General features: G+C 46.9%; 1 protein-coding gene across 1 annotated transcript in view; it reads right to left on the bottom strand.

Annotated features, from left to right (window-relative positions):
- Positions 1-22,772, bottom strand: part of LOC144507543 (chloride anion exchanger-like) — an 80,203-nt gene that overhangs the window by 44,697 nt on the left and 12,734 nt on the right. Inside the window, exons 4-10 of the mRNA XM_078234683.1 lie at positions 15,560-15,670; positions 15,311-15,474; positions 15,059-15,223; positions 14,707-14,859; positions 5,964-6,046; positions 4,542-4,689; positions 902-1,015 (exon numbers count right to left, since the gene is read on the bottom strand). Of these exons, the coding sequence (XP_078090809.1) occupies positions 902-1,015; positions 4,542-4,689; positions 5,964-6,046; positions 14,707-14,859; positions 15,059-15,223; positions 15,311-15,474; positions 15,560-15,670 (938 nt within the window). The remainder of the gene's footprint in view (positions 1-901; positions 1,016-4,541; positions 4,690-5,963; positions 6,047-14,706; positions 14,860-15,058; positions 15,224-15,310; positions 15,475-15,559; positions 15,671-22,772) is intronic.

Genomic DNA, 22,772 nt, shown 5'->3' with positions numbered 1-22,772 from the left:
GATCCTTGCCGGTGAGGACCTCAACTGGTGAGGGGATAAGTCCAAGTGACTCTGGATTTTAGCATCCAGGGCTCACTAATGACATTTAAATAAGGTCATAAATATTTAAATCGGCAGGGTATGAAGCCAATTTCACCAGCAAATCAGTGCCAGTAAGACCATGAGAGGCAAGAAGCCAGGCGCGATCCTGATTTTTTGCCCTACGTTCTATCCTCACCTCGCGAATCAACCGGTAAGATCGCAGCCTTAGAATGTTTTTCGGAAGATCGCGCCCATAGTCTCAGAATAAAAGGGTGCCAATTTAAAACTGAGATGAGGAGGAATTTCTTCTCTGAGGGTTGAGAGTCTTTGGAACTCCTTTCCACAGAGAGCTGTGGGGGCAGAGTCCTTGTGTATATTTAAGGCTGAGATAGATAGGTTTTTCATCAGTAAGGGAGCGTGTTACAAGGAAAGGGCAGGAAAGTGGACGTGAGGAATGTTGGATCAGCCATGATCCTTTAGCTTGGTGGGGCCGAACAGCCTACTCGTGTTCTTCTTTCTTATGGTCTTGTTGGGTCATTGCAAACCAGATCTGAAATGTCTGGACATCAATGAGTTACTAACTTTTTTAATTAATCCCACAGATTTCAATTTCACTCAATTAAAGATACTCCATTCACAGAAACAGATTCAAATTCAGATTGTGAAAACTGACTTGAGCTTGAAAATTAAAAGTATTTGCATAGTATTGTGGGTAAAAGAACAGGTACTTCTAATGTCAATATTATCATTCAAATGGTCTGATGGAATTGGATCTGAATGATGCTGAGCTGACTGTATTCCCCAGTAATGTTCTATCACCTCAGTCAGGGCAGTGCAGCTCAGGTGAATAATAACAACCAGTAAACATTAAGCACTGTACCTGTGTTTTACCTCCTGTGCTTTCTTGGACGGCGGTTCGAGATAGGGCCGTGCTTGCAGCAAAACCACGAAAGGTTCCACAAAACATATTACTGATTCCAAAAGCAACTAATTCCTGTCCAGAAAACAGCAAACATTCATACATATTTAACAATAATCTTTTAATCAGATAATTCCCTTCTCATCTCTTCAGACTATTCTCTTTTTCTTTCATGCATGGGATGAGGGCAGCACTGGCAAGGCCAGCATTCAATGGTCATTCTCCAACAGGTGGATGGTGAGCCCTGTTCATAAACTGCTGCAGTCCAGCTGCTATGGGTGCACCCAAAGTATATGATAGGAAGTTCCAGGATTTTGATCCAATAACACTGAAGGAACGATGATACGGTTCCACATCAGGATTATGTGTGGCTTGAAACGGAATCTCCAGGTGGTGGTGTTCCCATGTGTTTGCTGTCCTTCTCCCCGCCTCTTTGGGTGGCACAGTAGTTAGCACTGCTGCCTCACAGTTCCAGGGACCCAGGTTCGATTCTGGCCTTGGGTGACTGTGGAGTTTCCACGTTCTCCCCATGTTTGCGTGGGTTTGCTACGGGCGTTCCGGTAGCTGGATTAGTCAGAGCCAGAGTGGGGGTGGAGTTATAATGCGGGGAAGGGAAGGGGAGCTCCACAGGAGAGGGAACTCTGCAGACAAGGATGATCAGCGAGGCAGGGAGGACTCTGCAGATGGGGCAATCAGTGGGGGTCCGATGTCCATGGGGCAGGTGGAGGAGGGAGACCAGCACAGTGTGTGATTGGCAGTGGGGGAGCGGGGGCAGGCGGTGGGGGAAGCGGGGTGATGTCTGTGAACAGGTGGGTGGGGGGGGGGCAGCAGGAGTTCTCCAGGTTCACTGGTACATCAGGGTGCCTGCGCAAAGATGACCCAAGAAATCAGCAGAACTTGGCGAGTTGAGCTCCTTCCCTGCACCCCCCCCCCCCCCCCTTCAACCCTCTGAGGGGGACACAGAGATGCTTCAGTGTGATTTGAACAGGCTGAGTATGTGGGCAAACAAATGGCAGATGCAGTTTAATGTGGATAAATATAAATTATAAATATAATGTTATCCACTTTGGTAGCAAAAACAGGAAGGCAGATTTATAGCTTGAATAGCTATAAATTGAGAGTGGAAATGTGCAACGAGACCTGGGTGTCCTCGTACACCAGTCGCTGAAGGTAAGCATACAGGTGCAGCAGGCGGTGAAGAAGGAAAGTGGTATGTTGGCATTCATAGCGACAGGATTTTGGAGGGCCGAAGGGCCTGTTTCCTGTGCTGTATAGTACAGAAGCAAGGATATCTTGCAGCAATTAAACAGGGCCTTGGTGAGGTCACACCTGGAATATTGTGTGCAGATTTAGTCTCCTTATTTGAGGAAGGATGTCCTTGCTCGAAAGGAAGTGTAGTGAAGGTTTGCCAGATTGACTCCTGGGATGTTGAGATTGATATATGAGAGATTGAGTTGGTTAGGATTATGTTCACTGGAGTTCAGGAGAATGAGGAGGGATCTCATAGAAACCTATAAAATTCCAACTGGACTAGACAGGCTTGATGCAAGAAGGATGTTCCCAATGGTGAGGGTGTCCAGAACTAGATAGGCTGGAAATTTGGGCAAGGAAATGGCAGATGGAGTTCAATCCTGATAAATGCGAAGTGATGCATTTTGGTGGGAATAATGTAGGGAGGAGCTACACGATAAATGGAAGAACCATAAAGGGTGTAGAGACGCAGAGGGACCTGGGTGTGCAAGTCCACAGATCTTTGAAGGTGACGTCACAGGTGGAGAAGGTGGTGAAGAAGGCATATGGCATGCTTGCCTTTATAGGACGGGGCATGGAGTATAAAAGTTGGGGTCTGATGTTGCAGATGTATAGAACGTTGGTTCGGCCGCATTTGGAATACTGCGTCCAGTTCTGGTCGCCACACTACCAGAAGGACGTGGAGGCTTTGGAGAGAGTACAGAGGAGGTTTACCAGGATGTTGCCTGGTATGGAGGGGCTTGGTTATGAGGAGAGATTGGGGAAACTGGGGTTGTTCTCCTTGGAAAGACGGAGGATGAGGGGAGACTTAATAGAGGTGTATAAAATTATGAAAGGCATAGATAGGGTGAACGGTGGGAAGCTTTTCCCCGGGTCGGTGGTGACGTTCACGAGGGGTCATAGGTTCAAGGTGAAGGGGGGGAGGTTTAACACAGATATCAGAAGGACATATTTTACACAGAGGGTCGTGGGGGCCTGGAATGTGTTGCCGGGCAAGGTGGTGGAGGCGGACACACTGGGAACGTTTAAGACTTATCTAGACAGCTATATGAACGGAGTGGGAATGGAGGGATACAAAAGAGTGGTTTAGTTTGGACCAGGGAGCGGCGCGGGCTAATTGTTCTTTGTTTCTCGTTTCAAGGCTTCATTCTATGATCAACTTGCTGGTGCCAGTACAGAGCGAGACTGCGGATAGTTGGGAACCTGTCTCGGGGGCAGGGAATTCATATGGTGTTCGTGGAAGTGGAAATGAATAGGGTTGGGAAGCATTTTCCGATCAGGGCCAGTGTGATCTCCTGGACTCGTTTCGATCGCCACAGGGGGTCGGAGAGGAATTTCCCAGATTTTTTTTTCCCCATATTGGCCCTGGGGTTTTCACTCTGGGTTTTCGCCTCTCCCTGGAGATCACATGGTCTGGAATGGGGGGGTGGGGGTGAGCTAATAGGTTGTGATGAACAAAGCATCGTAGCTGTGAGGGACAGCTCGGTGGATAGGATATTAGTATGTAGATAGGCTGGAAAATTGGGCGGGGATCCTGGATTCAGGATTCAATCCTGGACCGGGGAGCGGCGTGGGCTTGGAGGGCCGAAGGGCCTGTTCCTGTGCTGTATTGTTCTTTGTTCTTTGTTCTAACTAGGGGTCATAGTCTGAGGATACGAGGTAAACCTTTTAGGACTGAGATGAGGAAAGATTTCTTCAGCCAGAGAGTGGTGAATCTGCGGAATTCATTGCCACAGAAAATAGTTGAGGCCAAAACAAGTGTGTTTTCAAGAAGGAGTTAGATATAGACTCAAAATGTTGCTGTCAGTTTTGAAGGAGCATTGACGATGATGCTAACAATTTCACTGTGACTCATACAACTAAACCCAGCCACTAATCTTTGTTATTACCTGAAGTCCCTCAGTGGCTTTGTAGAATCATAGAAACATAGAATCTCTACAGTATAGAAGGAGGCCATGTGGCCCATCGAGTCTACACCGACAACAATCCCACCCAGGCCCTATCCCCGTAACCCCATGTATTTACCTTACTAATCCCGCTGGCACTAAGGATCAATTTATTATGGTCAATCTGCCTAACCTTTACATCTTTGCCTTCACCCTTCTAAACTTGGAGTACTGCCTATTTACACCTCCCAGCCCCCAGGTTCCAATCCTCCACACAACCTCCTCCTCCTCCCCCCCCCACACAACCCCTCCTCCCCCCCCCACACAACCCCCTCCTCCTCCCCCCACACAACCCCCTCCTCCTCCCCCCACATAACCCCCTCCTCCTTCCCCCACTTTGCTCCCGTTCCCCGCAACACTTTGATCGCAATTGTTTTTGAATGACTCAGACATTCATTACTTGCCTGGTTCCCATTTAGAACATAGTCATGTTTGATGGCATAGACCTTAGCCACTGAGAATGCAACAGCAAACCCAACAATAGCAATTGAGAAGGCATCTGCAAAACTCTGCTGTATCACAGCAGTATTGGGAGCGAGTGGAGTCTGGTAGCTGAAACAGATGCAGAGAACAAATTCACCATTTGACTTCATTATTACTCTGTATAAAGCACCTTAATGATTCAGTGAAGCTTACTTATATTTTTGATACCTTATATTTCTAACTTCTAAATGATTATCTGCAGAATGGTCTGCACCACAACAGCAACCTGTTTCACAGGGAAACTATAGGGAGACAAGAGCAAGAATTGACCTGAACAGGTTTGGAAAGTGTAAATCATCCCCTGTCACTGTTCAGTGAGCCCTATAGCTGAGCAGCTCTCATCTAGTTATAAAATGGCCAAGCAAAGAAAGCACAAAGAGGTTTTAACTACAGGTTGACTCTGTGGCAACATCTCTGTTTATTTGCAACAAATGACTTTGGTTTAAGGATGGGTAATAAAATCAGCAGGATTCTGGATAATGGTGGTTTTCAAGGGAGAAGCTAACCATGGAAGCAACACACAGTCCTGATAATAAAAACATTCCAATTGATAAAATGGACAGGAACCAGATACAAAATAGAGTCAAATAGGCTGAGGCCAACTTTCCTAAGATCAGGTAGGTGCAATAAACCAATTTGAATGATGTGCCCAGGGTCAGTGCCTACGTGTAGAGATATTTGTTTTTCAGTCAGTCTCAAAGGGTAAATATTGGAGTTTTGGAAAACAAAATTAAAAGAAAAACCTACGCAAGAAGAGGAGGAAATCTCAAACACTAAGCTTGATGAAGTCTAACCTCTCTCTTCATGTCTGCCCAGCAGGAGTGGGTAGAGACACCCCCACAAGTCCATTAGATTATTATAAGTAGTTCAAATCTATGTTTGTAAACTTATTATAATAGATTTATAGGAGAATAGAAGCATTTACTTGTGAGAGAATCCGTCTTGTAGCAATCATAAATATTTAAAGTATTTTACATTTTCCTAATAAAGATGTGATTTGATTTAAAAGTAATGTTTTTGTATTTATCAATTAACTGGAACAAGAGTCTCAGTTAACACTCCTAATTTAGAGAAAGGAGGAATTATCCAGGATTCTTACTCTTAATCACTGTCCAATGACCCCTGGTTTAGGAAAAGAGAGAGAAAAAGGAGAGATGAATTAAGGTGGCCTGTGTAGCACATAATCGCCAGAATAGACCAGTTGGGCCAAATGGTCTGCTATTAATTCTATGTAATATTTGAGGCAAAAACCTAAAGAAAAGTACAAATGTCTTTTGAGAATTTGGATATCCAGATTCAATCTGAAAAATATGAGGAAGAAAAGTTACAAATGAAGCACTAACCCACTTGTTAGGTTTCCAATAATGTCAACATCATATTTTTCTTTGAAGTTGAATGCATACGAGACACCTGTTGCAATTATTGTCTGTAAAAGTAATGAGGAAAAGTCAAAAATTCTAATATCAAGTTCACTCTCCACAAGTTGTACAAAAGCTTCATTGTTTACAGATAATGTTTCTGAAGTAACTATATTGAACATTAATCTACAAGAAATGCATACGTAAATGTAGAACCAACAAGACAAGATGAAGGTCATTTCTCCACTTTCTAGAACCCAGTGCAAAATACGAGGATCCTGACTACTTCTATTTTATATCTATGACATGAATTCGCAAACTCAGAACCACAGAATCGTTAAGGTCTAGAAGGAGACCATTTGGCCCATTGTGTCTGCACCAGCTCTCCAAAAGAGCACCATGACTTAGTGCCATTCCTCTGCCCTTCCCCCACCCCTGCACATTGTTTCTATTCAAATAATGATCTAATGCCTTAGGGTGGCATGGTGGCACAATGGTTGGCACTGCTGCCTAACAGCGACAGAGACTTGGGTTCAATTTCGGCCTCAGGTGACAGTGGAGTCTGCACATTCTCCTCGTGTCTATGTGGTTTCCTCCCGGTGCTCTAGTTTCCTCCCACAGTCCAAAGATGCGCAGGTTAGGTGAATTGGCCATGCCAAATTGACCCTAGTGTCAGGGGGATTAACAGGGTAAAAGAGGGTTATGGGAATAGGGCTGGGTGGGATGTGGTTGGTACAGACTCAATAGGCTGAATGGCCTCCTTCTGTACTGTAGGGATCCTATGGATTCTATGAATATCTTGATTGAATCTGCCTCCACCACACTTCCAGGCAATGAGTTCCAAACCTGAACCACTCACTGTGTGAAAAGGCTTTTCTCACATTACATTTATTTCTCCCAAGACACCCAGATCATTCTGTATCTGTGCTCTCTCATTCTTAATCCTTTTACAAACAGGGAAGTTTCTCCCTATCAGTTCTTTCCAGCTCCCTCCTGATTTTGAACATCTGTATCAAATCTCCTCCTGGCCTTCCTCTCTCCAAGGAGAACATCCTAACCTCTCCAATCTCCAAACTCAGCCCAAATTGATAGTAAGCACAATGGGATGGGGCCACTAGGGAATACCACGCAGGTAAGATGAAATTTACAAGTGAATGGAATAATGACAGATGAAATTTAATATCAGCACACGGGTGGCATGGTAGCACAGTGGTTAGCACTGCTGCTTCACAGTGCCAGGGACCCGGGTTCGATTCCCGGCTTGGGTCACTGTCTGTGTGGAGTTTGCACGTTCTCCCCATGTTTGCGTGGGTTTCCTCCGGGTGCTCCGGTTTCCTCCCACAGTCTGAAAGACACGCTGGTTAGGTGCATTGACCCAAACAGGTGCCGGAGTGTGGCGACTAGGGGAATTTCACAGTAACTTCATTGCAGTATTAATGTAAGCCTTAATTGTGACTAATAAATAACATTACTTTTACTTGTAAATGTGGAAAATGGATAAATCAAATATTCAAGAAAAAATAAAATAATGTGGACTTGAAGACATTGGAAGACACTCAAGATGTCCCATGACTGCCAAGCAAGAACAGGAAGGCAAATGAACTATGTCGAGCTAAAAAGGTAAAGGGTAAGGGAGAGGTGGTTGTAGTCAAACTGTCTAACACTCTGGAAGTTTGTGTCCAGAAGATGATGATTGCTGCTAGCAAAGCATGGGACAGCCACAGAGGTCAAAGATCAAATATTGACAATCAAAGGTGTTTAAATTTTTATATCTGTTCAATACTGTTAGGTTCAACAACAGTTTGAAGTCAATAAAACATTCCCAATGGCGATTTCCCACCAGACACCTGACAGGACTAAGATACTAGCTGGACGTGTGTTATATTGGGCTGTAGAATATTTCACTTTACTCTCCTCATACTTATCAGAGGGCATCAGAGACGCAAAAGCCCAGTCTGCAGAGACGCAAAAGCCCAGTCTGCAGGTACAACAGGTGATCAAGAAGGCAAATGGGATGTTGGCCTATATTGCGAGGGGGATAGAATATAAAAGCAGGGATGTCTTGATGCACCTGTACAGGGCATTGGTGAGGCCGCAGCTGGAATACTGTGTGCAGTATTGGTCCCCTTATATGAGGAAGGATATATTGGCATTGGAGGGAGTGCAGAGAAGGTTCACCAGGTTGATACCGGAGATGAGGGGTTTGGATTATGAGGAGAGGCTGAGGAGATTGGGTTTGTACTCGTTGGAGTTTAGAAGGATGAGGGGGGATCTTATGGAGACTTATAAGATAATGCGGGGGCTGGATAGGGTGGAGGCGGAGAGATTCTTTCCACTTAGTAAGGAAGTTAAAACTAGAGGACACAGCCTCAAAATAAAGGGGGGTCGGTTTAAGACAGAGTTGAGGAGGAACTTCTTCTCCCAGAGGGTGGTGAATCTCTGGAATTCTCTGCCCACTGAGGTGGTGGAGGCTACCTCGCTGAATATGTTTAAAGCGCGGATGGATGGATTCCTGAGCGGTAAGGGAATTAAGGGTTATGGGGATCAGGCGGGTAAGTGGTACTGATCCACGTCAGATCAGCCATGATCTTATTGAATGGCGGGGCAGGCTCGAGGGGCTAGATGGCCTACTCCTGCTCCTATTTCTTATGTTCTTATGTTCTTATTAAACAGTGTAAATTGAATGGGTTAATACAGCTGTCAGATAGCAAAGAATTTTAGTACAAATTCATTCATTTCCAATTGGAATTTGAACCACAAAGATAGTCGGGGTGAAATGTCATAAGAACCACATTAGGAAATATGGTGTGAACATTACAATGTACTCTGTTGACACACAATGAAAGAATGAAACAATTTGCATATTGCCAACTCCAATTGTTATAAAATAATTGATTGAGGTGAACTATTGTAACCATTATTTGTAATTATACTGCTTGTTATAAATCAGTAACAAGTGCAAAAGGAATCTACCACCAGGAAACTACCACACCTTGAAGTGTTACAATGCAAACTGAGTGTCCCTGACTCCTGATAACCTCAATGAGAATTGATTGTCCTCAAACCAAAATGGCTGTTCTCTAGGCAGCAGAAGATGAAGATAAAATACCAGAGACATCAATGCAAATTAAAATAAATCATGGGGAGCAACTAAATATTCAATATAAATTTGAGGAGATAGTAGTGCAGTGTTAATATCACTGGAATAGTCATCCAGAGGTCCAGGCTAATGCTCTTGAGACATGGGTTCAAATCCCACTGGGAATTTAAATTCAGTTAATAAATCCAGTATGTAAAGCTAGTCTCAGTAATGGTGGCCATGAAACCATTGTCAATTGTTGTAAAAACCCTCCTTGTCTTTTAGGGAGGAAAATACATCCCTGCTCTGACTTTCAGCAATCATTCCTAATTGCCCTCAATGGGCAAATAGGGAAGGGTAAAGTATTTTCCAGTATAGTTACAACACTGGCATATACCCGGCAATGTGGAACATTCTCCAGGTATGTCCTGTACACAAATCGAACCCAGCCAATACCCCCAGCAGTCTTCGATCATCAGTAAAACGATGCAAGGTGTCATGAACAGTGCTATCGAGGGGCACAGCAATAACCCGCCCACAGATGCTCAGTTTGGGTTCTGCCAGAGCCAATCAGCTCCTGACCTCATTAAAACGTTGGTTCAAACATGGACAAAAGAGTTGAATTCCAGAGGTGAGGTGAGAGTGACTGCCCTTGACATCACGGCAGCATTTGACCGAGTGTGGCATTAAGGAGCCCCAGCAAAATTGGAGTCAATTGAAATCAGGGGAAATCTCTTTGCTGGTTGGAGTCTTACCCGGTACAAAGGAAGATTTGTGGTGGCTGGAGGTCAATCATCTCAACTCCAGGGCATCACTGCAGGAGTTCCTCAGGCTGATGACAGAAGGTTGATTGACTGACTGGAAGCCAGTGTCCAGTTGCAGACCACAGGGATCTATGCCGGGTCCCCATTATTTGTCATTTATATAAATGACCTGGATGATTATGTGAGGGCAAGTTTAGTAAGTTTGCGGATGACACAAAGATTGGCCAGGTGACGCTGAGTGTCTTAGGCTACAAGATGATATAGACGGAATGGTGAAATGGGTAGACAAGTAGCAGATGGAATTTAACCCTGAAAAGCGTGAGGTGATACAGTGAGTAATTTGACAAGGAAGTGTTCAATGAATGGCATGACACCAGGAAGTTCTGTGGAACAAAGGGACCTTTCCGTGTTTGTCCATTGATCTCTGAAGGTGGAAGGGCATGTTAGCAGGGTGGTGAAAAAGGCATATGGAACACTTGCCTTTATCAATCAAGGCATAACTTACAAAAGCAGGGAGGGCATGTTAGAATTGTATAGAACTTTGGTGAGGCCACAGCTGGAGTACTGTGAGAGTTCTGGTCACCACATTATAGGAAGGATGTGATTGCACTGGAGGGGGTGCAGAGGAGATTCACCAGGATGCTGCCTGGGATGGAGCATTTAAGTTATGAAAAGAGGCTAGATAGATTTGGGTTGTTTTTCGTGGTGTGGAGATGGCGGCGTTGGACTAGGGTATCCACAGTAAGAAGTCTCACAACACCAGGTTAAAGTCCAACAGGCTTATTTGGTAGCAAAAGCCACTAGCTTTCGGAGCACTGCTCCTTCGTCAGGTAAGTGGGAATTCTGTTCTCAAACAGGGCATATAAAGACACAAACTCAATTTACAAAATAATGGTTGGAATGTGAGTCTTTACAGGTAATCAAGTCTTAAAGGTACAGACAATGTGAGTGGAGTGAGCGCACAGGTTAAGGAGTTGTGTATTGTCTCCAGACAGGACAGTTAGTGAGATTTTGCAAGCCCAGGCAAGTCATGGGGGTTGCAGATAGTGTGACATGAATCCAAGATCCCGGTTGAGGCCATCCTCATGTGTGCGGAACTTGGCTATCAGTTTCTGCTCGGTGTCCTCCCACTTACCTGATGAAGGAGCAGCGCTCCGAAAGCTAGTGGCTTTTGCTACCAAATACTCATGGTGAACAATCACTGAAACAACTATATGATGACATCAACAAGTTCCATCCCACCATCAGGCTCACCATGGACTACTCTCCGGAATCAGTTGCATTCTTGGACACACGCACCTCCATCAAGGACAGTCACCTCAGTACTTCACTGTACTGCAAGCCCACTGATAACCTCACGATGCTCCACTTCTCCAGCTTCCACCCTAAACACGTTAAAGAAGCCATCCCCTACGGACAAGCCCTCCGTATACACAGGATCTGCTCAGATGAGGAGGATCGCAACAGACACCTCCAGACGCTGAAAGATGCCCTCATAAGAACAGGATATGGCGCTCGACTCATCGATCGATAGTTTTGACGCGCCACAGCGAAAAACCGCACCGACCTCCTCAGATGACAAACACGGGATACGGCGGACAGAGTACCCTTCGTCGTCCAGTACTTCCCCAGAGCAGAGAAGCTACGACATCTTCTCCGGAGCCATCAACATGTCATTGATGAAGATGAACATCTCGCCAAGGCCATCCCCACACCCCGACTTCTTGCCTTCAAACAACCGCACAACCTCAAACAGACCATTGTCCGCAGCAAACTACTCAGCCTTCAGGAGAACAGTGACCATGACACCACACAACCCTGCCACAGCAACCTCTGCAAGACGTGCCGGATCATCGACATGGATGCCATTATCTCACGTGAGAACACCATCCACCCGGTGCATACTCTTGCAACTTGGCCAATGTTGTCTACCTGATACGCTGCAGGAAAGGATGTCCCGAGGCATGGTACATTGGGGAGACCATGCAGATGCTACGACAACGGATGAATGAACACCGCTCAACAATCACCAGGCAAGAGTGTTCTCTTCCTGTTGGGGAACACTTCAGCAGTCACGGGCATTCCGCCTCTGATCTTCGGGTAAGCGTTCTCCAAGGCGGCCTTCACGACACGATAACGCAGAGTTGCTGAGCAGAAGCTGATAGCCAAGTTCCGCACACATGAGGACAGCCTCAACCGGGATCTTGGATTCATCTCACACTATCTGTAACCCCCATGAGTTGCCTGGGCTTGCAAAATCTCACTAACTGTCCTGCCTGGAGACAATACACATCTCTTTAACCTGTGCATAACGGTCTCTCCATTCACATTGTCTGTACCTTTAAGACTTGATTACCTGTAAAGACTCACATTCCAACCATTATTTTGTAAATTGAGTTTGTGTCTTTATATGCCCTGTTTGAGAACAGAACTCCCACTTACCTGACGAAGGAGCAGTGCTCCGAAAGCTAGTGGCTTTTGCTACCAAATGAACCTGTTGGACTTTAACCTGGTGTTGTGAGACTTCTTACTGTGTTTTTCTAGGAGCAGAGAAAACTGAGGGGCGACCTGATCAAGATTATGTGGGGCATGGATAGGGTGGATAAGGAGCAACTAGTCCCCTTAGTTGAAGGGTCAGTCACAAGGGAACATAAGTTCAAAGTGAGGGGCAGGAGGTTTAGGGGGGATGCAGGAAAACTTTTACCCAGAGGGTGATGACAGTCTGGAATGCGCTGTCTGAGAGGGTGGTAAAGGCGGGTTACCTTATATCCTTTAAAAAGTATCTGGATGAGCACTTGGTACATCATAACATATTGGCCATGCTAAGTTGACCCTCGTGTCAAGGGGATTAGCAGTGTAAATATGTTGGTTACGGGAATAGGGCCTGGGTGGGATTGTGGTCGGTGCAGACTCGATGGGCCGAATGGCCTCCTTCTGCACTGTAGGGATTCTATGATAACATTCAAGGCTATGGGCCAAGTGCTGCTAAATGAGATTAGGTGGAAAATCAGGTGTTTCACGTGTGTCGGTGCAGACCCGATGGGCTGAAGGGCCTTTTCTGCAATGTGTGATTCTTTGATTCCAGTGTCCAAGGTCCAACCATCTTCAGCTGCTTCAATAATGACCTTCCCTCCATCATAAGGTCAGAGGTGGAGATGTTTACCGTTGACTGCACAATGTTCAGCACCATTTATGACTCCTCAGATACTGAAGCAGTCAGTATTCAAATGCAACAATATCCAGGCTTGGTCTGACAAGCAGTAACATTCACATCACACATGTGCCAGGCAATGACCATCTCCAAAAAGAGAGAATCTCACCATCGCCCCTTGACATTAAATGACATTACCATCACTGAATGTCCCACTATCACTATCCTGGGATTACTATTTACCAGAAACTGAACTAGATCAAATATATAAATATTGTGGCTACAAGAAAAGGTCAAAGGTTAGGAATCCTGTGGTTAGTAACTCACTCCCTGACTCCCCAAAGCCTGTCCATCATCTACAAGAAACAATTCAGGAGTGTGATGAAATATTCTCTTCTTGGCTGGATAAGTGCAACTCTAACAACACTCAAGAAGCTCAACACCATCCAGGACAAAGTAGCTCACTTAATTAGGTCCCCATCCATCACCTTCAACATCCACTCACTGCACCACCAATGCACAGTGGTAGCCATGTGTACCCATCTATAAGATGCACTGCAGCAACTCAGCAAAGCTCCTTTGACAGCACATACCAAACCTGTGACCACTACATCTAGAAGAATAAGGGCACTAAACACATGGGAACACCACCACCTGGAAGTTCCCTTTCAAGTTTCTCACCATCCTGACTTGGAAATATATTGCCATTCCTTCACTGTCACTGGGTCAACTGTTCACATGGGAATCCTTCCCTAACAGCACTGTGGGTATACCTACTACCCCTCAGGGACTGCAATGATTCAAGAAGGCGGTTCCCACCATCTTCTGAAGGGCAATTAGGGATGGGCAATAAATGTCATCCGTGCCAACAATGCCCACATTCTGTGAACAAATATTAAAAAAGAAAAAAAAAGTTTTTCACCAACTTGGACACCAAACACAGATATTCTGCATTTCCCCAAATAACCCGGTAAGAACCTATTCATGTTTGACTCTACCTCCACTGCTATCTGAGCAAGTGAGTTCAAAACCCCATAAACCTCTGGGAGACTAAATTTCTTCTGATCATCTTAAATGGGGGACCCCTTATTTCTAAATTGCGCCCCCTAATTTTAGTTTCTCCCACTAGGGAAAACATCTTTTTAGCCTCTCAGGATCATCTTGTATGTTTCAATAAGATTACCTCTCAATTTTCTAAATTCCAAGGGATACATGCCTTGTCTGTCTAACCTTTCCACACAAGGTTAATCTCAATAAAATGAACCTTTTCTGAATGGATGAAGGAGCAGCGCTCTGAAAGCTCATGATTCCAAATAAACTTTAACTTGATGTTGTGAGACTTCTTACTGTGCCCACCCCAGTCCAATGCCGGCATCTCCACATCATGTCTGTGTGGTGTTTGCACACTGTCCCCATGGGTTTCCACTGGGTGCTCTGGTTTCCTCCCACACTCCAAAGATGCGCAGGTTAGGTGGATTGGCCATGCTAAATTGCCCCTTACTGTCCCAAGATGTGTAGGTTAGAGGGGTTGGCAGGGTAAATATTTGGGGTTATGGGGAACAGGTCTGGGGTTGCAAGTATAGGGCCTGGGTGGGGTTGTTGTCGGTGCAGACCCGATGGGCCGAATGGCCTCCTTTGCAGTGTAGGATTCTATGATTCTATGACTTTATGATCAAATGTCCCTTTCTACTGTAAGCTATCTGCAGATTAAGTGCCCCACCCCTCCCTACTCACCATTATAACCTCAATGGGGATTGGTACCGGGAGCTTTGACTTGAATCGATCATTTATTTCTTTCACAATAAATACAACTGCCATAATGATGAGTGAAATGACCAGGTCAGCAATATTTGTTTCCGTTATGTGATTGATAATGTACTTCAATGTCTAAAAGAGCACAACATATACAATTTATTTAAGTTGCAAACAAAACTGTTTTAAGTTACAAAAATAATTTTGTTAACAGTCATATCTTCAATAAATAAATTAAACAGCAAGCTCAGATTTAAACCACAAATAATTTTAAGTTTAGGTTTTAAAGATTAGACATGCAAGTTTCTGAAAGTAGCTTTTTGTTTGGACTTACGTAAATGACAGAAAGTGGTCCACTAAATCCTGGAACATTTAACTGCAAAACAAACTTGAGCTGAGAGACCAGGACATGAATGGCAGCAGCTGTGGTAAAACCCGAAATCATTGGATCCGACAGGTAAATGACAATAAAACCAACTTGAAGTAGTCCAAGACCCAGCTGGAAATGGGAAAAATCCTTAGCAACTTTTAAGAGTATTTATTTTTGAAATAATTGTTCCTTTTTCATACCTAGAAAGAGACAAACCTGAAAGATCCCAGTGAGAAAAGTGACAGATGCAGCAACCCAGACCTGCCTATCTTCTTTACTCATTTCAGCAGGGAAAAGTGTACTATTCACACCAATGTCACCATCAGTGACCAGCCTGTTCACCACTGTGCCCACCATCAAACTCACCACTGGGAAGGGACCTAGTGACAATGAGAAATATTCATGATGGGAAACTAAATTCACAGTTTCAATCATTCAGAAAGTCTTGCAATTTGAAATTCTCACCAACTGATAAATGTTTCGATGTTCCCAAAAAAAAGTATGTCAAGACGGGGAAAAAGGCGGCATAGAGTCCATAACCAGCAGGGACTGACACCAACAAAGCGAAGGCCAATCCTACAAAAACATACCAAATGTATCAGGCTGAATGTCAATGATTGTAAAAAGCATCATTTTCACTGCACAAACTGGCCACAATTTTTAAATAGATTTTGCATTACATTAAAATGTTTGCTGTGGTTACAGAATCATAGAATCCTACAGTGCAGAAGGAGGCTATTCAATCTATCGAGTCTGCACTGACCACAATCCCACCCAGGCCCCATCCCCTTAACCCCATGAATTTGCCTAGCTAGTGCCCCAGACAGTAAGGGGCAATTTAGCACAGCCAATCCACCTAACCCGCACATCTTTGGACTGTGGGAGGAAACCCACGCAGACACGGAGAATGTGCAAACTCCACACAGACAGTGACCCAAGCTGGGAATCGAACCCTGGGTCCCTGAAGCTGGGAATTGAACCCGGGTTCCTGGAGCTCTGAGGCAGCAGTGCTAACCACTGTGCCACCGTGCCGCCCCATGTTATAGTTGCAATTTTTGATTTTATTAGTAATCATTATGACCAATTCTAGATGTGATGTAAAATTGAAAACTGACATTGATTTATTGGTAGCTTATCGTTCCAGGATACAGATGTTTCAGGTGGGATAGAGGGGAATATAAAAGGAGTGGGGGAGTTGCACTACTGGTTAAGGAGAATATCACAGCTGTACTGCGGGAGGACACCTCGGACGACTCATACAGCGAGGCAATATGGGTAGAGCTCAGGAATAGGAAGGGTGTAGTCACAATGTTGGGGGTTTACAATAGGCCTCCCAACAGCCAGTGGGAGATAGAGGAACAGATATGTTGGCAGATTTGGCAGGGTGTAAAAGTAACAGGATTGTTGTGGTGGGAGATTTTAACTTCCCTGATATTGACTGGGACTCAGTTCTAGGGGCATGGATGGTGCAGAGTTTGTAAGAAGCATCCAGGAGGGCTTCTTGAAACGTGTAGATTGTCCAACTAGGGAATGAGCCCGGCCAGGTGGTCGACATTTCAGTAGAGGAACAGTTCGGGAACAGTGACCACAATTCAGTCAGCTTTAAGGTACTGATGGATAAAGATAAGTGTAGTCCTTAGGTGAAGGTGCTAAATTGGGGGAAGCTAATTACCACAATATTAGGTAGGAACTGAAGAATGTAGATTGGGGGCAGATGTTTGAGGGCAAATCAACATCTGGCATGTGGGAGGCTTCCAAGTGTAAGTTGATAGGAATTCAGGACCGGCACATTCCTGTAAGGATGAAGGATAAGTTTGGCAAGTTTCAGGAACCTTGGATAACAAGAGATATTGTGAGCCTAGTCAAAGAGAAAAAGGAAGCATTTGTCAAGGTTACGAGGCTGGGAACACACGAAGCAATTGTGGAATACAAGGAAAGTAGAAAGAAACTTAAGCAAGGAGTCAGAGAAGCTAAAAGGGGTCATGAAACGTAATTGACTGGCAGGATTAAGGAAAATCCCAAGGTTTTTTATACATATATAAAGAGCAAGATGGGATACACCCCAGAATACTGAGAGAGACAAGGGAGGAAATTACTGGGGCCTTGCGAGAAATCTTTATATCCTCACTGGCTACAGGGGAGCTCCCAGAGGATTGGAGAATAGCCAATGTTGTTCCTTTGTTTAAGAAGGGTAGCACGGTGAAGCGCTATCAATTAGGCAAAAGACTACTTGTGTGCCAATACAACTGTAGGCTTTTATTCATTACAGAACTAGAAGCATATCCTAACAGATAACCGACCCGAACTGAACAAGGGGGAGGAAACAGCCACCTTTATACTAGATGACAAGGGGAGGAGCCAGCAGGGGGTGTGTCCAGGCATGACAAACACAACAACGGTGGTCCAGACAGGGCAAAGGCGCAACTGTAGTCCACCACATTCACCCCTCCTTTAAAAAAAAACGTGGTGAAGCGGAAACAATGTCACAAGTTCAGACGATCTGGTGGCTTGATCCGCCGTCGCGATCGTCGTAGTGCAGGTCGCAGAGTCGTCCAAGCAGGGAGCGATGTCGGCCCAGGCTCCAGGCACTGAGCGTCGAGAGGAGGCGCCAGGTGGTGTGAGGCAGACCCATCCGTCGTCCCGTCCAGTAGTCGGGTACTGCGTGGCAACGGCACCAGCGACTCAAGCGAGCTGTACATAGGGGTGAGGGGAGTGAGCTGTGGCCCTGGTGGTGTATGGAGAACAGAGGGAACTGGGGCTGGGGGGGTGGAGGGACGTAGTGGGCTCTGGGCATACAATATAGGAGACTGGGACTGAAGGGGGAGGGGCGTAGCGGTCTCTGGGCGTACAACACAAGGGACTGGGACAGTGGGGCGGAGGGACGTGGTGGCCTCAGGGGCACCTGCGGGTGCCAAGTCACGGACAGAGACTGTATCCTCCTGCCCATCAGGGTACGCCACATAAGCGTATTGAGGATTAGCATGTAGCAATTGGACCCTCTCGACCAAGGGGTCTGCCTTATGGGTCCGGACATGCTTCCGAAGCAGAACGGGCCCAGGGTACATCAGCCAAGCTGGGAGCGAGGTACCCGAGGAGGACTTTCTGGGGAAAGTGAACATCCGCTCGTGAGGGGTCGTATTGGTCGTTGTACACAAGAGTGACCTAATTGAATGTAGTGCATCCGGGAGGACGTCTTGCCAATGGCTGACTGGAAGGCCCCTAGACTGTAGCGCTAATAGCCTTCCAGATGGTTGCGTTCTCCCGCTCTACCTGACCATTACCCCTGGGGTTATAGCTAGTGGTGCGGCTGGAGGCAATGCCTTTGGCGAGCAGGTACTGCCTCAGCTCGTCGCTCATTAATGAGGACCCACGGTCGCTATGAACATAGGCTGGGAAGCCGAACAGGGTGAAGAGCGTGTTCAGGGTCCGAATCACCGTGGCCGAGGTCATGTCCGGGCAGGGGAAGGCAAAAGGGAAACGCGAATATTCATCGATGACATTCAGAAAATAAATATTGCGGTTAGAGGAAGGGAGGGGGCCTTTAAAATCAATGCTGAGGCGCTCAAACGCGCGAGTGGCCTTTATAAGGTGCGCCCTACCTGGCCGATAGAACTGCGGTTTGCACTCTGCGCAGACCCTGCATTGCCTGGTAACCGACCGGACTTCCTCGAGGGAGTAGGACAGGTTACGGGCTTTGACAAAGTGGAAAATTCTGGTGACACCCAGGTGACAGAGATCATTATGGAGAGACTGTAGCTGAACCAGTTGGGCGCTGGCACATGTTCCATGGGACAGGGCGTCTGGGGGCTCATTGAGCTTCCCAGGCTGGTACATGATATCATATCTATAGGTGGAGAGCTCAATCCTCCACCGCAAGATCTTATCATTTTTGATCTTGCCCCTCTGCCTGGTGTTGAACAGAAAGGCAACGGACCGCTGGTCCGTAAGTAAAGTGAACGGTTGGCCAGCAAGGTAATGGCGCCAGTGCCGGACGGCTTCCACGATGGCCTGGGCCTCCTTCTCAACCGAGGAGTGTCGAATCTCAGGGCCTTGTAAGGTCCAGGAAAAAAAGGCCACCGGACGGCCCCTTTGGTTAAGGGTGGCGGCTAGGGCAAAGTCAGACGCATCACTTTCAACTTGGAATGGGATGGATTCATCCACAGCATGCATCGCGGCCTTTGCGATGTCCGCTTTGATGTCGTCGAAGGCCAGATGGGCCTCCTCCGCCAGGGGAAAAGAGGTCGATTTGAGAAGCGGACGGGCTTTATCTGCATAATGGGGAACCCACTGGGCATTGTAGGAGAAGAAGCCCAGGCATCTCCTCAGTACTTTGAGAGTAGTAGGGAGGGGAAGCTGCATAAGGGGACGCATACGGGCTGGGTCGGGACCAAGGACACCATTTTCCACCACGTACCCAAGGATGGCGAGGCGGCGTGTCCGAAAGACACACTTCGCCTCATTATATGTCAAATTCAGGAGAGTGGCCGTACGGAGGAATTTTTGTAAGTTGGCATCATGGTCCTGCAGGTCATGGCCGCAGATGGTGACATTATCCAGACGCGGGAAAGTGGCCCGTAGCCCGTGCTGGTCCACCATGTGATCCATGGCCCGCTGGAAAACTGAGACCCCATTGGTAACACCAAAAGGGACTCGGAGGAACTGGTAGAGGCGACCGTCTGCCTCAAAGGCAGTATATGGGCGAACCTCCGAGCGGATAGGGAGCTGGTGGTAGGCCGATTTTAAATCAATCGTGGAGAAAACCCTATAGTGCGCGATGCGATTGACCATATCAAAGATGTGGGGAAGAGGGTACGCATCTAGTTGCGTATACCTGTTTATGGTCTGGCTATAGTCGATCACCATGTGGTGTTTCTCCTCTGATTTAACTATGACCACCTGCGCCCTCCAGGGGTTGGTGCTGACCTGAATGATCCCTTCCTTGAGCAAACGTTGTACTTTGGACCGAATGAAGGCCCGGTCTTCCGCACTATAGCACCTACTTTTGGTGGCTATAGGCCTGCAATCCGGGTGAGATTATCAAAAAAAGGGGGGGGGGGGGTGGGGGGGGCAATCTTGAGGGTCGAGAGCCTGCAGGTGGTGCGCGGGGGGCACTTAAGTAACGGCGCATTGCAGACAGAGAGTGGGGAATAAGGGCCATCATACTGCAGGGTGATGCTCCTATGATGGGTGAGGAAATCTAACCCCAGTAGTACAGCTGCGCAGAGTTGCGGCAGCACGAGGAGCCGGAAACGCTCGTAGACTGTGCCCTGTACCGTCAGCGTCACCACGCAGCACCCGAGGACCTCCACTGAGTGAGAATCCGAAGCCATGGAGATTGTCCGTTTCCAGGGACGCACGGGAAGGGCGTATCGACGCACTGTGCGAGGGTGTATAAAACTCTCTGTGCTCCCGCAGTCGAACAATTTTCTACATGGTCGTTTACCTTAATCTCCATCATTGACTTGGAGAGTTGGTGAGGCTGAGATTGGTCCAGACGAATCAATGCAACCGTCGAACCCGGTGAGTATTCATATTCATCCGCGTCTGATGACGTCACGGATGAAGTTTCCCGCTCGGCGCGCCTTGATGATGGCACCCAAGATGGCGATTTCCGCGCAGCCACTGACTGCATCAAAGATGGCGGCGCCCGCGGAACACACGCGGCGCCACGAGACTTCGCGATCGACTTCGCCCGGCAGACTTTGATGAAATGGCCTTGCTTACTGCATCCGGAGCAGATCGCATCCTTCGCCGGGCAGCGACGCCGAGGGTGCTTGGCTAGGCCACAGAAGTAGCATTTGGGCCCCGCTGGAACAGCCGCCACAGTGGAACCATCGATGGAACGGGGGTGCGGGGAAGGCCCCGTGATTGTGGGAGGCCGCTTCTGGGGATTCAGCCATCGTGGCCGTTTTCTGGAGATCCAGGCCACCCTGTTCAAGCAGGCGCTGCCGAATGTAAGTAGACTCAATACCCACGACGTAGGCGTCCCGGATCAGGTCCTCCGTGTTCTGAGCGGCTGAAACAGCCTTACTGTCGCAAGCTCGAGCTAGAACCCGCAGGGCGCGCAGAAATTGGGCGCACGATTCTCCTGGCTGCTGCCTGCGAGTAGCCAGGAGATGTCTGGCATAGACCACGTTAGGGCTCTTTCGAAACTGCCCTTTTAAGAGTTCTATAGCGTCCACGTATGTAGTAGCATCCCGGAATATACCGTAGACTGCATCGCTTACCCGGGCGCGGAGCACGTGGAGCTTATCATCGTCGGAGTCGAGGACCGCAGAGGCGCTGATGAAAGCTTCAAAACAGTCCAGCCAATGGTCAAAACTATCAGGAGCTCCGACCTCTTGAGGGTCCAAGGTTAATCTGTCAGGCTTCAAAAGCTGCTCCATATCGGTCAAAGGTAATTAATAAAATTGAAGCGCTATCAATTAGGCAAAAGACTACTTGTGTGCCAATACAACTGTAGGCTTTTATTCATTACAGAACTAGGAGCATATCCTAACAGATAACCGACCTGAACTGAACAAGGGGGAGGAAACAGCCACCTTTATACTAGGTGACAAGGGGAGGAGCCGGCAGGGGATGTGTCCAGGCATGACAAACACAACAACGGTGGTCCAGACAGGACAAAGGCGCAACTGTAGTCCACCACACACGGATAATCCAGGTAATTACAGGCCGGTGAGCCTTGCTTCAGTGGTAGGGAAATTATTGGAGAGGATTCTTTGAGACAGGGTTTACTCCCACTTGGAAATAAGTGGACGTATTAGTGAGAGGCAACATGGTTTTGTGAAGGGAAGGTCGGGTCTCACTAACTTGATACAGTTTTTTGAGGAATGATGAAGAAGATTGATGAGGGTAGGGCAATGGATGTTGTCTACATGGACTTCAGTAAGGGCTTTAACAAGGTCCCTTATGACAGACTGGTACAGAAGGTGAAGTCACATGGGATCACAGGTGAGCTGGCAAGATGGATAAAGAACTGGTTCGATCATAGAAGACAAGGGTAACAGTGGAAGGGTGCGTTTCTGATTGGAGGGCTGTGGCATTCCTCAAGGGGCGACACGGTAGCACAGTGGTTAGCACTGCTGCTTCACAGCTCCAGGGACCTGGGTTCGAATCCCAGCTCGGGTCGCTGTCTGTGTGGAGTTTGCACATTCTCCCCGTGTCTGCGTGGGTTTCCTCCGGGTGCTCCGGTTTCCTCCCACAGTCCAAAGATGTGCGGGCTAGGTTGATTGGCCATTCTAGTTAAGAAGGGCCAGGGGGGGACATGAGAAGTCTTTGGCAGGTAGGATCAAGGAAAACCCTAAAGCTTTCTATAGGTATGTCAGGAGCAAAGCATTTGATAAGGTTCCCCATGGCAAGCTTTTGAAGAAAATACAGATACATGGGATTGAGGGTGATTTAGTGGTTTGGATCAAGAATTGGCTAGCTGTAAGAAAACAGAGGGTGGTGGTTGATGGGAAATATTCATCCTGGAGTTCAGTTACTAGTGGTGTACTACAAGGATCTGTTTTGGGGCCACTGCTGTTTGTCATTTTTATTAATGACCTGGATGAGGGTGTGGAAGGATGGATTAGTAAATTTGCGGATGACACTAAAGTCAGTGGAGTTGTAGACAGTGCGGAGGGAAGTGGCAGGTTACAGAGGGACATAGATAAGCTGCAGAGCTGGGCTGAGA

Source organism: Mustelus asterias, chromosome 19 (assembly GCF_964213995.1).
Source record: "Mustelus asterias chromosome 19, sMusAst1.hap1.1, whole genome shotgun sequence".
Lineage (NCBI taxonomy): Eukaryota > Metazoa > Chordata > Chondrichthyes > Carcharhiniformes > Triakidae > Mustelus > Mustelus asterias.
This window is presented reverse-complemented; position numbering and strand designations above follow the sequence as displayed.